Source organism: Microtus oregoni, unplaced genomic scaffold (assembly GCF_018167655.1).
Source record: "Microtus oregoni isolate MIOR12 unplaced genomic scaffold, Mior012 000033F_ref0000390, whole genome shotgun sequence".
In the NCBI taxonomy this organism is placed as follows: Eukaryota; Metazoa; Chordata; class Mammalia; order Rodentia; family Cricetidae; genus Microtus; species Microtus oregoni.
The window spans coordinates 27262067-27276804 of record NW_024543092.1 but is presented as its reverse complement, the minus strand read 5'-3'; the positions used below and the strand labels follow the sequence as shown (position 1 = coordinate 27276804).

General features: G+C 35.3%; 2 protein-coding genes across 2 annotated transcripts; both read left to right on the top strand.

The window, feature by feature from the left end:
* The first annotated feature begins 1541 nt into the window (after positions 1–1541).
* LOC121466351 (olfactory receptor 141-like) lies at positions 1542–2474 on the top strand. Its single transcript, XM_041680012.1, has one exon. It carries the CDS (start codon positions 1542–1544, stop codon positions 2472–2474), a length of 933 nt encoding a protein of 310 aa, XP_041535946.1.
* Positions 2475–9026: 6552 nt separating this feature from the next.
* On the top strand, positions 9027–9986 carry LOC121466619 (olfactory receptor 8H1-like). The gene has a single exon (XM_041680406.1). The coding sequence runs from the start codon at positions 9027–9029 to the stop codon at positions 9984–9986; it is 960 nt and encodes a 319-aa protein (XP_041536340.1).
* The last annotated feature ends 4752 nt before the right edge of the window (positions 9987–14738 follow it).

Below are 14738 nucleotides of genomic sequence, written 5' to 3'. Positions count from 1 at the left end.
CCCACATTTTCATTCTAATGAAAAAATTTCAAAAATTGAAAATATATGGTCTCATGACAGTTTTGTCACTTGAAGAAAGCAACTGTACAAACACCAAACTGAAAAGCAACATGCATTACCAAATAAACATCCACATCAAAATTTTGAGGGTGGGATATGTTGTGTTAAGAAATAATATAATAAAGGATGAAGGGAATGAGTAATGGAAGGAGAACTGAGTGGGAAGGGGAAGAAAAGAATTAAGAGAGGAAAAAAAGGAGAGAGAAGAGAGAGGGGACAATGGAAATGAGGGAAAGAGGTGAATAGTATTTTATAATTAATTTGATTATATTATATTTAAAAATGCTACCACAATATTTTTATGATACTGATAGTTTATACAACCTGGAATTTTGTCCCAGAGATTGTTGATATATGGCTCCACTCTTCATTTCTCACTAGTTCAAGTCCAAAGCCTCTTCTAGAATGGATGACACCAATATTTGGAAATATGCCTTTCATAAATCTAATTAATTTAGTAATTATCATTATTAAAAGATAATGCACCAAAATTTTGAGAGGTCTGTCATATATATGTGATCATCATGTTCAATCTTCACTTTCAATGATTTTTCAGTTTTATTAATCAATTCATTCACATAAAATACATGCAGGTTTTGTTTATTTAGGGAAATACATCAAACATGTGGCAAGGCATCCATGTGGAGACCAGAGGACAGCTTGAAGGGTTTGTTTGTCTTCTTCCTGAATGTGAGTTTCCAGTGATTAAACTCAAGTTGTCAGCTTGGCTGCAACAACTTTACTTCATGAGCCACCTCGCCAGTCACAATTTTATTACAACATTTAATAAGATCTAAGAGATTTAGAATTGCTTAAAATGTCGTGTAATATTATAACGCATGAAGATTTTATTCTGTACCATCAACTTACTTCAGCATGCTGTATAACCAAAATATATTTGTAGAACAATACTCTTACCATGTTTTTCCTCAAAATATACTTTTGCTGTGAAATCAAGTTTACATTCTACAAGTGAAAGATTATAAATGATGTTGCCCAATTGCGAAAGATGTTAAGTATCTGTATTTGTATCTTGTTTGTTGCCACTAATAGAAAGTTTGTTTGTCTGAAGTACCAGAGAAAATTTTACCTCTTCAATTTTTTGCTTGTTTCTTTTAACAGTCTCATGTGCTTCAAGCTAGCTTCGCTCTTGTGAGGATGATTTCCAGCTTTTGACAATCCTGCTTTCAATTCTCAAGCCAAAACTACCACTCTTGATTGTAAATGTGAAATTTAATACAATTTAAAATGAAAATAAGTGATTGAATGCAGGGATAAATTGGCTAGCAGAGCTGGTGGTTTTATATGCAACATAAGGCACCAGGTCATGAACATGTTCCATCCTCTGTATTATTTATTCATGCTTAGGCATTTTACACCATCAACATGTCTTATTCTTGACTTGATAAGTCTACTATTTTCTTAGTACTATGAATGCTTATCTTCTGAGTGAATTTAGTATGGCTGTCATTGATTTCAGAATGGAGAATGTCACTGAAGTGTCTCTGTTCATCCTGAGGGGTCTAACGGACAATGATGAACTTCAGATTATCCTGTTCTTCCTGTTTCTAGTTATTTACCTTTTCACACTAATGGGAAACTTGGGACTGATTACAATAGTCATTGGGGACTCCCAGCTGCATGTCCCAATGTACTATTTTCTGAGTGTTTTATCATTCATAGATGCCTCCTTTTCTACCATTATCACCCCTAAAATGTTAATAGATTTTATGTCAGAGAAGAAAGTCATATCTTTCCTTGGATGTACAACCCAGATGTTTCTTGCTGTCAGTTGTGGAACCACAGAATGCTTTCTCTTGGCTGCAATGGCTTACGACCGCTATGTAGCTATCTATAACCCACTTCTTTATGCAGTGAGCATGTCACCTAGAGTCTACATGTCCCTCATCATTACCTCCTACATTGGTGGAATTCTGCATGCTTCTATCCACACAGGAGCCACTTCTAGCCTATCTTTTTGTGGATCCAATGAAATTAAGCATTTTTTCTGTGATATCCCTCCTTTACTGGCTATTTCTTGCTCTGACACAAAGGTGAATGAGCTTCTACTCTTCATCTTTGTGAGCTCCATTGAGGTATTCACTATCTTAATTATCATAATCTCCTATAGTTTCATCCTTTCTGCCATTCTGAAGATGCATTCTTCTGAAGGGAGGCAAAAAGTATTCTCTACATGCGGCTCTCACCTCACTGGAGTGTCCATCTATTATGGAACAATTTTCTTCATGTATATGCGGCCAAGTTCCAATTATGCCTTGGAACAAGACATGATAGTGTCCACGTTTTATGCCATTGTGATTCCCATGCTGAATCCCATCATCTACAGTCTCAGGAACAAAGATGTAAAAGAAGCAGTGAGAAGACTATTAGGAAAAAAAATTATGTCTACATAATGAATTTTTCACTTTAAACCCCCAATAAAACACAGATTAATTTTTAGTGCCTTCTTCAATTTCTATTAGTAATTTAATATTTAATTTTAATTGAGCTTTTCTATCCTCAGTTAACATTTTAATGTAAAGAAAAAGACTCAAGTCCAAGTGGATCAAAGCCCCAATAAAAACAGACACAATGAACCTGACAGAGGAGAAAGGAGAAAGCAGCCATAAACACGTTGGCACAGGAGACAACTTTCTGAACAGAACACCAATAGAACAGAAACTAAGATCAAAAATTAATAATTGGGATATCATGAAATTGAAAGATTTCTGAAAGGCAAAGACACTGTGAATTGAACAAAGCAATAGCCTACAAAATGTGGAAAGATTTCTACCAAATTGACATCTGACAGAGGACTAAGATCCAAAATATATAGAATACTCTAGGAATTAGGCATCAAGAATCAAATAGCCTAATTGAAACTAGGGTACAGATATAAACAGATAAACATTAGAAGAAACTCAAATGGCTGAGAAACACTAAATGTTCAACATCCTCAGTTATCAGGAAAATGCCAATCAAATGTACTTTGATATTCCATTTTAGACCTTTCAAAATAATGAATATCAATTATACAAATGATTTCTCTTATTGGTGAGGATGTGGAGCAAGGGGAACACTCCTGCATTTCTGGTGGAATTTCCAGGGACTATGGAAATCATTATAGCAGTGACTCAGAAAATTGTGAATCATTCTACCTCAAGATCCATTTATACTACCACTCATTAGCATACCCTCAAAGGACACTTGGGCATACCCATCCTACCACAGGCCCCTTATTCAACTATGTTCACTGTAGCTTTATTCATAATAGCCAGAAATTGAAAACAACATTGATATCCCTCAACCAAACATGTGGTATATTTGTATTTATATAATGAAATATTATTCACTTCTTATAAAATTGATACCATGAAATTTACAGACAAATGATGCAATTAGAAAAAGTCATCCGAAGTGAGGCAACCAAAACCCCCAAAGGCAAATATTGCATGTATTCACTTATGAGTGGACATTAATTGTTAATAAATTATTATTATGTTATAATCCACTGACCGAGAGAGATGACAGCTCTAAGGAGATTGCATGAATCTCTCTAGGAAGAGGAAAGAGAAAAAAAATTACAGGTCAATTGGAGGCTTGTGGGGTAAGAAGCAAGAGAGTTTGGGTTGATGTGAAGAAAGAGTATAGGGAGAGACACCTGGAACTGAGGAGTATTTGAGGGGTGGTGTGGAAGTCTAGTCCAATGGAAATTTCCTGGAATCTATGAGTGTTACTAGTAATAGAGGATAAACAGCCCAAAACAGATATCTTCTGTTGCCAGTGAAAATAGTTTCCAATAGCCAGAATGAGTTACTTTCAGGTGAGTTGTTCTCAAACAGGGTTCCATGGAGATGCCAAAGCAACCTAGGCAGATACTAGGACAGAGGATTTCTCTCCAAAAATGAATAATCAGAGCCCATTTGCAAGGACAAAATGCACATAGCTTATTGAATGTAGAGAGGTTGAGTTGGTGCCTGCAGAGAGCTTTTACTCCTAGCTCTTTGTCTCTTTCATGGGGAACATAGTTTGCAGATTTTTACATTAAAAAGAAAATGGACATAAGCCAAGCTACAAAATCCTCAAGCAACAAATACTTCTTCCTGAAAGATGTTCTGGGACAATATTGGCACAGAACTTTGTGGGAGTGGTCAACCAATGTCTGATTTAACTTGAGGCCCACCGCACAGGTGGGTGATCATGACCTACCTTGCCTGGATAGCCATAAAATGGAGACTGGATAGCCCAGAGACCTAGGGTCTTAGGGTGGAGCTAAATATGACTTTCCAAACAACAAAGCAAAAGAAACAAACAAAAAAGGAGAATAGTGATATTTTACTTTACTCATAGATTGTTGTCTTGTTGTTAATCATCAGAAAGACTTCCCTAGGCATCAGATGGTGTGTGTACAGAGATTCACAGACAGACATGTGAAAAGAATCTGAATTGAAAGTCTTCAGCATTCCTACCCCATTAGAGATTGTAGAATCCGGCAGAAGAAGTAAATGAAAGACTGTAGGAGTCAGAGGCAATGGAATCAATTATGGGAACATGGCTCATTGAATCAACTAAGCAGGGTTCACATGGGCTCGTAGACACTTGCAAAGCAGCACAGGGCCTGTAAGGATCTGTACCAGGTCCTCTATGTATGTTATGGCTGTTAGTTTGGTGGTTTTGAGGGACAATTAACAGTGGGAACTCATCCATCTCTTTTTGCCACTGTTCTTCTAATCAGGTTCTATTCTCTAGAGAAGGATCTTTGCCTTGCCTTGTTGTATCTTGTTTTATAGTTTGTTGTATCTTGGAAGCCTGTTCTCTTTTCTAATAGAAAATGGAGGGAAAGTGGATCTGTGGGCATGGGGTGGTGTGGAGAACTGGGAGGAGTCGAGGGAGGGAAAGCTGTGTTTGATATGTGTTCCACAAGGGAATAATTTATTTAAAATACAAAGAGGAAGATCACAGATATCACTGAAGTTGTTTCATTTTTACAAGTGGCAAAAAACATTCCCTATTTTTATCTTATTTAGTTCATGCGCACACCTACATCCATACACATATATATGCACATATTGATATTAATGGTATTCATTTGCTGTGTTTGAAGTAAGTGAATGACATCTAACAAACTACTTAAACAATAGAAATAATCTTAACACACTTCCAGATGATAGACATGGCAAACTGGTTTGTAAGCTGATTTCTTCTGAGGATATTCTCTGTCATTTACAATACCAAACAGTTTCAACTGTCTCCATATAGTCTTCTCTCTATGAATGCCTACACATTAATCTACCTTGTGCAGATACTAAACAATTAAATAAAGGCTTCTATAGATATATTCATTTTTCCCATTGATACTTTAAGTAATAACACTATATAACCATAAAAGCAAAATTTTATAAAGCACATAGTTGTAATATATGTTTATAGTACCATATTTATATCTTACCAGACTTAGAACATCTTATCAAACTAATGGTAAAATATATAAGCTACCAGAGTAGTTTATATTTTTATTTACTCAGTGGTGTTCAGCTAATGGAGGAAGGTCATTGGTTAAAAAATAAAGAAACTGTCTTGGCCCATTTTATTGGTTAGAACATAGGTGGGTGGAGTAAACAGAACAGAATACTGGGAGGAAGAGGAAGTGAGCTCAGAGAGATGCCATGCTCCCCTCTCCCGGGCAGACACACGCGATGAAGCAAGCCGCCAGGTCAGACATGCTGAATCTTTCCCGGTAAGACTGGTGCTACACAGTTTATTAGAGATGGGTTGATCGGGATATCAGAATTAACCAGTAAGGGCTAGAGTTAATGGGCCAAGCAGTGTTTAAAAGAATACAGTGTCTGTGTAACTATTTCGCGGCATAAGCTAGCAGGCTGCTGGGGTGCTGGGGATGCAGCCCCGCCGCTCCTATTACAACATTCAGCTGAAAACTATCTCCTGCTTCATTTTATCTACGAATTTGCAGCAGTCTAAGCATAAATAGAGATTTTGACACCTCATATTAAATGCTCACTTCCCTGAATTTTATTATCATTGTGCTAATTTGGGAAGATGTATTTCTTCATGATTTGTTTAATCGTCCATTACACTGACAATGCATACATTGATGAGCCAGGCAGAGGTTTATGCCTGTGTTCTCATCACTTATGAGGCTGATGCAAGAAAATGTTTAGTCTGAGAACAGTGTGTTCTCCATGGTAAGATCTTGTAATGACAGTAAGTAATACAAAATGCTTGAATTCTGCACAAAAGTAGTGGTAATTACAAATGTTTTATTTATATCACACACACGCACACACACACACACACACAAATCCATTGAGTGCCATTCTAAAAGTAAGATTCAGCTGGCTTTAAGATACAGTCCTTCTTAGGCTAAGGCCTCTTCCATTTTTATGAGAGTCTCCAAAGTATGATTCTCAGTTACCACCCAGGCTTAGGTTCTATTTCATTTCGACATCTCACACTCTGAAGTGTTACTATACATGACAGCACTCTTCTGATCCAACCAAACGAGTCATTTTTAATAACTCGGGAATAATGATTTCGTTATGAATTAATACAAAACTCATAAGAATCTTTCATTTTGATTCTCACTTTAATATTTCATTTACCAGCAAAAAAAATCTTAAACAAAATATTTAGCTATTTTAAAATCATGCATACATCATTTCACTTTTATTAAAGAGCCAGTTTGACTTGATTATGAATATATGAAATGAGTTTCTTTTCTCTCAATTTTTTGTTGAATTTTATTAGCTTCAGAATAGACTGTGTCTATATATTTCCATAGTATGGTGTTATAAAATAAATCTAACATCAAAATTCACTGAGAAAATTGTTCAAGTATACTATGCTGCTAAAGCAGGTCAAATCCCCAAATCAAAGTGGAGTACCAGTCATCCTTGTGATGCTAAAATGTGTTTATCAGCTTGAGGATGTTCAGGTCACATCAGGCGACGACTGATGCCCATCCAATGTAAAACTAATGAAATTAAGGGTTTTGTAAAATATAAGCACAAGACAGGCCATGGTGCATGAATCTCTAATGGTAAAATAGCAAAAAATGAATATATAATAATTATGAAAATATGCAATTGAGACAAAAATTGTACAGAAGAGAAAATGATTGTAAAACAATAAAACTGGTCATTATATCTCAGTGAATTTTCATAAACACAAAAATATTTATAAAACTATACTATGAATATATATATCAATGTTTTATCTTAACAAGAAGCATGGATTGTCTGAATTGACTTATATCAAAGTTGTCATAATCTACTGCTTTTATTGAAAACAGTTTATTCAGGAAAGGATCACGCTTTTAAATGTAAATTTTCCCTCATGTAAAAATTCACCACTTCATCCTTGAGATTGTCACCAATAAAGTCATTTAGAATGTGCATATGAACAATATGTTGTTATGTTCCATAGTAGTGAGAAATTATCTGATACTTAATATACTCCAAAAAATCTATGCATTCTTGTAATTATTAACTTTTAATTTCAAATGTGTATTCTAAATTTAGTTCATAAAAATAAAACTAGACATACTTCTGTTCTAAAGCTAATAAAATTCTACAATGAATTGAGAGAAATGAAACTTATTTCATGTATTCATAATCAAGTCAAATGGGCTCTTTAATAAAAATGAAATAATGTATGCATGATTTTAAAATAGCTACATATTTTATTTAAGATTTATTTTTTCTTCAATCTCCTTGGGAGGAAACAAAACATTGAACTTTGGTCTTTGAAAGCAGGCCAAGTAATCTTGCTAGAAAATTGATCCCTGAGGAAGATCACGTGGTAGATGATGCTCAGGGCCCCGATGCTGGAACAGAGAAAAGTCCTGTACTACTCTGCTTACATTCACAGTAGTTCCCTGCAATGTTCTTAAATCAAATCTGCCTGAGAAAATTTCCCTTTTGTAGAGACCCAAGAATAATTTCCAGGGTGACTTAACTCTATATTATAAGAATGTTTGGGGAAATAAATGGAAGCATTGATCGCTTGCTAAATAAATTCTGCAGCGCAGAAATGTTCATGTCATAAAATGGATTTCATATATCCTTTGTGAGAAATATTGACAACTAGCATCGTTTTACATGCATGATATTAATAGGTTTATTCATTTACTTTGGTTGGTGTTGTTTTCCATTCACAAACTTTGGCTCACAGTAAGTATTCTTTAAATTGGCAAAGTTTAGATCTGTTAGGATGAAATAAGGGATCTATGGAAGAACCAAGAAGGCTCCTAGCATTTATGCCTTATCCAAGTAAATATCAAGTTATGTGCAGAACAACAGAGTTGATAGAGTAGAAGTCTCTGAATGATGAATGTAATTTTAGAAGATACTTGCTGATGCATTGACAGGAAGAGAAAGCATGACATCTCCATTCGTGTTTAAACATTTTCAAGTGTCCTATATACATCTATAAAGAGTAAAATCTAAAAAATAAACAAAAGATAATATATGTTATTTTCTCCTTTCATTATATCTAGTAAGTAATCAGAGTTTAATGACTAGCCTTGTACCAGACACACTATCAATATTCATGCTCCTCTGAGCAAAATTTACAGAAAACAAAACAGGCAACATCAATAAATTGAGTTCTGACAAGTAACTTGATTTTTGCTAGATTCTTCATTAAAAATGAATGCATACCAATACAACCTTAAAAGTATTCTAAAATAATCAAGGTACTATTAAAGGAAATACTACCATGATAATTGAAAAAAAACAGTATGTCTTTTATCATATTCTAGCCAAATATGAATTGTTACCTATATCTACCTGTCCATTTTACTTTATCCTTACGCTGTAAAAGAAACATCAACATTAAGCCAACTGAAGTTATAACAATACTATCATGTACATTTAAACAAAACTCTTTTTAAAGTTGTACAAGCTGAGACCACCTTTTATTTATTATCTGTTTTAGGGTCGTTCACTATGTATGCTTGGAATTACCCAAATGAGACTGACTTCATCCTCATGGGACTGACAGATTCCAAGGAGATGGAGCTACCCCTTGCTGTGCTGTTTCTCCTGATATACCTGGTCACTGTGCTGGGGAACATAGGCATGATGCTGATCATTCGCCTCGATGCCCAGCTTCACACACCAATGTATTTCTTCCTAAGCCACCTGTCATTCCTTGACCTCAGTTATTCAACTGCCATCACACCTAAAACTTTAGAGAACCTGCTGACTTCCACCAAGATTATTTCCTTGGCTAGCTGCTTTACTCAGATGTATGTTTTTGTCCTCTTAGCTGCTGCTGAGTGTTTCCTTCTTGCGTCAATGGCCTATGATAGGTATGTAGCTATCTGCAACCCTCTACAATACCCAGTTGTCATGTCCACAAGAGTCTGCAGTGCCCTTGTTACTGCCTCGTATATGATTGGAACTATAGACTCTACTGTTAATATGCTTTTTATGAGCACCATCCACTTCTGCAGATCCAAAGTAATCCGTCACTTTTTTTGTGATACATCCCCAATTTTAGCACTGTCTTGCAATGACACACATAACATTGAACTTATGATAATCATCTCTTCTAGCTTCACCTTAATGGTGTCTCTTATTACAATATCTGCATCTTATGTGTCCATTCTCTGTACTATTTTGAAGATCAATTCCACTTCAGGAAAGCATAAAGCCTTCTCCACCTGTGCCTCTCATCTCCTGGGAGTCACTATCTTTTATGGGACTTTAATCTTTACTTATATGAAACCAAGTAAGTCCTACTCCCTGGGAAAGGATCAAGTAGCTTCTGTGTTTTACACCATTGTGATCCCTATGCTGAACCCACTCATTTATAGTCTCAGAAACAAAGAAGTGAAAAATGCTGTCATTAGAGTTATCAAGAAGAGGGAAAACTCAAGGCAGATAATTTCACACTGGCGCTAAGTAACTAATGTATTGTTTCTATTTTATATTATATCTCCTTTGTCACTGTAAGAAAAATGACACTGACAGCCAAATTGTCATGTATATTTAGTTTCCTTTACACAAACACTATTTTGGCCATTTTCAGGATTGTGGTTTCCAAACTCTATCTTCAGGAAACATAGCAGTCATGGTTAAAATAAGTATGTGTTTTTGAAGGCATGTAGGGTAGAAATTAATAGAATAAATATGTAATCCTTAAAAATAAACTTAATGTACTAAATTTTATTTATACCATGGAAAAGATAATGTTGAGAAAATATCAATAGAATTTGAATCATTCTTGTATATTATATTAACTAGCTGTCTAGGAAATAAATAATGATTCTCTGAATGTTTAATCCTCATTTTCATCAGCTTCTGAATATACATAGTAACCTTACATGCATGTGATGGAACAATAGATGAAATATGTTCAAATATAAGTATAGTAAATACAATATTATTAATTATTATTAATACTTACTTTCTAATATTTTATCATCATAATGTCCTTTCCTGAAGAATATCCACTATTTGCAAATAGTATTCAATTAGCTCAGGAAAACACAATTAAATGAGAAGGAATACAATCAGTAATTTTGGAACACTAATATTCTCATTTCAGAGACAAACATGTTTGTCTCATTGTATTTGCCAAGATCCCTAAGATAGTCTTGCTCACTTAACACTGCAACATGGATGGAAGAGAATAGTAAATAGTCACATTGTGTCCTTTTCCATTTCCAACAGACTTTACCCCTGCTCTTACCATGAAAGAAATGTGCCTGTAGTTGTAAAAGGAAGTTAAAAGCTGATCCATGGAAAGAAAATTCAATTGAAAACTCCATATAACAAACAAAAAAATATTGCAGCACAAAAAACTGTAGTATGTTTTGTTTTGTAATTAATGTTGCCTAGGCAGCATTCAATAGTCACTTATATGTGTGTGTCTGTGTGTGTGTGTGTGTGTGTGTGTATATTATTTACATTCAAATTGGAGACTAAGAAATAGCAAAAAAGCCCTAACTAATTAAATTACAATTTCATTAACAAACTTCCTCTTTTTTTGATTTGTTTGGTTTTGCCTTTTTATTTCTTTGTTATTATTTATACTCTGAGAATTTTATACAATACATTTTATCATCTGTATTTTTCCAAAACTCCTCCTAGAGCCTACCTTTTCCTATTCACCAAGGTTGGTGTTCCTGTTGTTTCTTAAAATAAAGCAAATGAAAATAAAAAATCTAAGAAGCTGTTCACAAATTACATTTACTGACAGAGGGAAAACGAGTTTTCTTAAGTGGAATGAGACTAAGTGAATCCAACACACTACATGCAGGTAGGCCCCATGTAAAAGAGCAGATGTAATTTGTGTTTTGATACAATGTCCCTTTAGGTGAGGGTGGCCTCACCTGCTTTGCCAACATGACCTTGGAATCCTGATATTCAGTCCTTAATCTTCCAAATGCTGGGTTTGCAGGCTTCTGTAATCATATACAGTTGGCCAAACTAAGTCTTGATAATCTTATTGATTACAATATCATCATATTTACCGAATTTAATCCATTTTGGAGATTATGTTGATTTGTCCTTTAGAACAAATTTGGACTCTGTTTGATAATTTCTTAACAAAAGATATAAATCTTTTAATCACATATAGAGTAACTCCCCAATCTTACAATTGACATTCAGTAAAATATGATCTCCTTGCCCCTAAGCTCATTCAATAAAAGAGTCATGCTATGTGGCTCTGATTACATGAGGTCCTATGTTAGTCCAAATATTTATTAAATTTGTACATTTTATTTCTTTTTGAATATTTATTGAATATTGTTTTACACAAATAATTAAAAATATTTTTTCTCTTTTGTTCATGAAATTACCTTTCCTTAGTTTATTTGAAGTGATATCTGATGACATCCCTCTATTGTGATTCATTTCTATTTTACAGAAGATATTAGCAGCATCATTTTATGTTTTTCCATAATGTTTTGTTTTATTTTAGTGTGATTAAGTTGTGACCATAATAATTATTCTTCCAGCTCAGTGAAGCATCTCATTAATTGTATTTTAATTGTATTTAGTGGACCTCTGACACTGATGAGTCTGCTTCATACAGAGAATAAGTAGCGCGATCACCATTAAACTACCAGTTCCAAAATGCCTCATATGTTAATTCTAGCATATTGACATTAGTCCTAATCCCAGTTACATCATATAACATTCATGCACATGACCATCAGGCAGTCTACAAATTTATTTCTGGTTTCCATGAAATAAAACATGAAATAAATATTAAAAACAGCAGACACAGAGAAGTCTATGTTAATGTCAAATATTCTCTAGAGCTGCTGAAAAGAGCCAGTGTGAATTTCACAGCAATGTATTAGATGCCTCAAATATATATACACATGCACTTTCATACACACAGAGAAGTAAACCTTGTAGAAATAGGAGCAGTGGGGCTATGTCCTGCCACCCAGCTAGCTTTACCCAAAATAATTACACGGAAACTGTATTCTTTTAAACACTGCCTGGCCCATTAGTTCCAGCCTCTTATTGGCTAGCTCTTACATATTGATCTAACCAATTTCTAATATTCTGTGTAGCACCACGAGCTGGTTTACCAGGAAAGATCTTAACCTGAGTCTGTCTGGAGTGGGGGAATCATGGCAACTCCCTGATTTGGCTTCTTTCTCCCAGCATTCTGTTCTCTCTACTCCACCTACTTAATTTTCTGTCCTATTAGGCCAAGCAGTTTTCTTTATTAGTTAACCAATAAAATTAACACAAAACAGAAGACTCTCCCAAATCAGAACCTAATAACAGAAAAGGGAGATCATAAGGCAACTTTATTCAGGAGATCAGACTGATGCCAGGAAATAAATTTCAGAGGACAACATAGAAGCCCAGAATGAGATTGGTTCACAAAAGTCAAAAATGTCCTTGGATGTAGCCCACAGGTTTGTTTTATCCTCATTTCTCCTGGACTGACTTAAGTGTGAGTCACAAATACTTGCAGTTGATGCTAGTGTTCTGCTGCTCTGATTTCCTTTCCCTGGTTAAAATAGGTCCATCTAACATCCTATCAGATTTCACACAAGCACCAAAACCTTGCAGCCTTATTGGTCCTGGTTCCCAAATAAGACACCACCCACTGTCCATTATATCACCTTAAGCCCCTCCCATCAACTCAGACTGCATTCCTTCACCTGGGCTCTAAACAAGACCCATAGCAAAGTTTAGAATGATCCTAGGGACTTCAGGCAAGATATTTCCCACTATCTCTTAACAGTCCTTAAAGATGACCCAATAACCTCAGACTTCACCCTCTCTCCTGGTCTCCACATTGATGCCCAAAGTCTTGAGAGCTTTATTGGAGGACAGGCTCAACCTAGGCACCACAGGTAAGATACCACTAACCACCCACTTAATTCCTTTAAGCCTTCCAAGCAACTCCAGACTGATTTCCCTCCCCTGGGCTTCTTATCTGGGCCTACAATATCTGAAGAGGATTTCATCTTTATCAGAGAAAAGGCTGCATCTAAGAACCCCAGGTCAGAAGATCAAAGAGGAAAAAAAAAAACAAGGAACAAAACACTCATCCATAAAACCACAAATGCAGGAATAAACACCTAGAACTATAATCATCAAAAATCTAGAGGCCAAAATGCCAGTGTAAGAACACAATAACAGAAAGGAAAATATTGCAACACTAGAGCCCAGCTGTCTTACGAAAGGAAGGCCTGAATAATCCAACACAGCTGAAGCATAAGAAATCGATCTTCAAAATGATTTTTTGAAGATGACAGAGGTGCTTTGTTGTGGGAGCTACGGGCTGCGTTCCTGCAACCCAGCTCCTGGCCGCCTGGCTAGCTTATGCCCCAAAATAACAACACACAAACTGTATTCATATAAACACTGCTTGGCCCATTTCTATTAATGTGTGTAGCACTACATGGTAGTGATTTACCAGGGAGATTCTAGCCTACGTCCACTTTGAGTGGGAGCTTCATTCCATTTGCCCTGGAGAGAAGAGGCATGGTGTCTGAGCTCACTTCCTCTTCCTCCCAGCATTCTGTTCTGTTTACTCCACCCACCTATGTTCTAACCTATCAGGCCAAACAGCTTTATTAATTAACCAATGACCTTCCTCCATCAGTGCCTAAGGAGGAAATGAAGTAAATCCCTTAAAGAAATTGAGGAAAAATTAAAATTATATAATAACAAAAAGTCCAAGCAAAAACAAACAAATGAAGGAAACTGTTTAAGAGCTAAAAATGGAAATGGAAAAAATAAATAAAACTCAAACATAGGGAATTCAGGAAATGGAATGTCTGGGTATTGAAACAAGAACTACAGATGGGAGCATCACCAACAGAATACAGAGATGGAAGAGAGAATCTCAGGCATTGAAGAAATGATAGAAGAAATAAATTCATCAGTCAAAGAATATACAAAGAATAAAAAAAAATCCTAACACAAAACACCAAGGAAATCTGGGATAATATGAAAAAACAAAACTAAGAATAGCAGAAATATATGTTATAGTGAGCCTAGCCTTTAACAGCTGAGGTATCTCTTCAGCATAGAGCCCCTCAACTGAAGAATGAATAAGAAAATGCGGTATACTATATAAACAAACTGAAAAATAAAAACCACATGATCATCTCTATCATTAGATGCTGAAAAAGCTTTTGACATAATACAATACCCCTTCATGATAAAGGT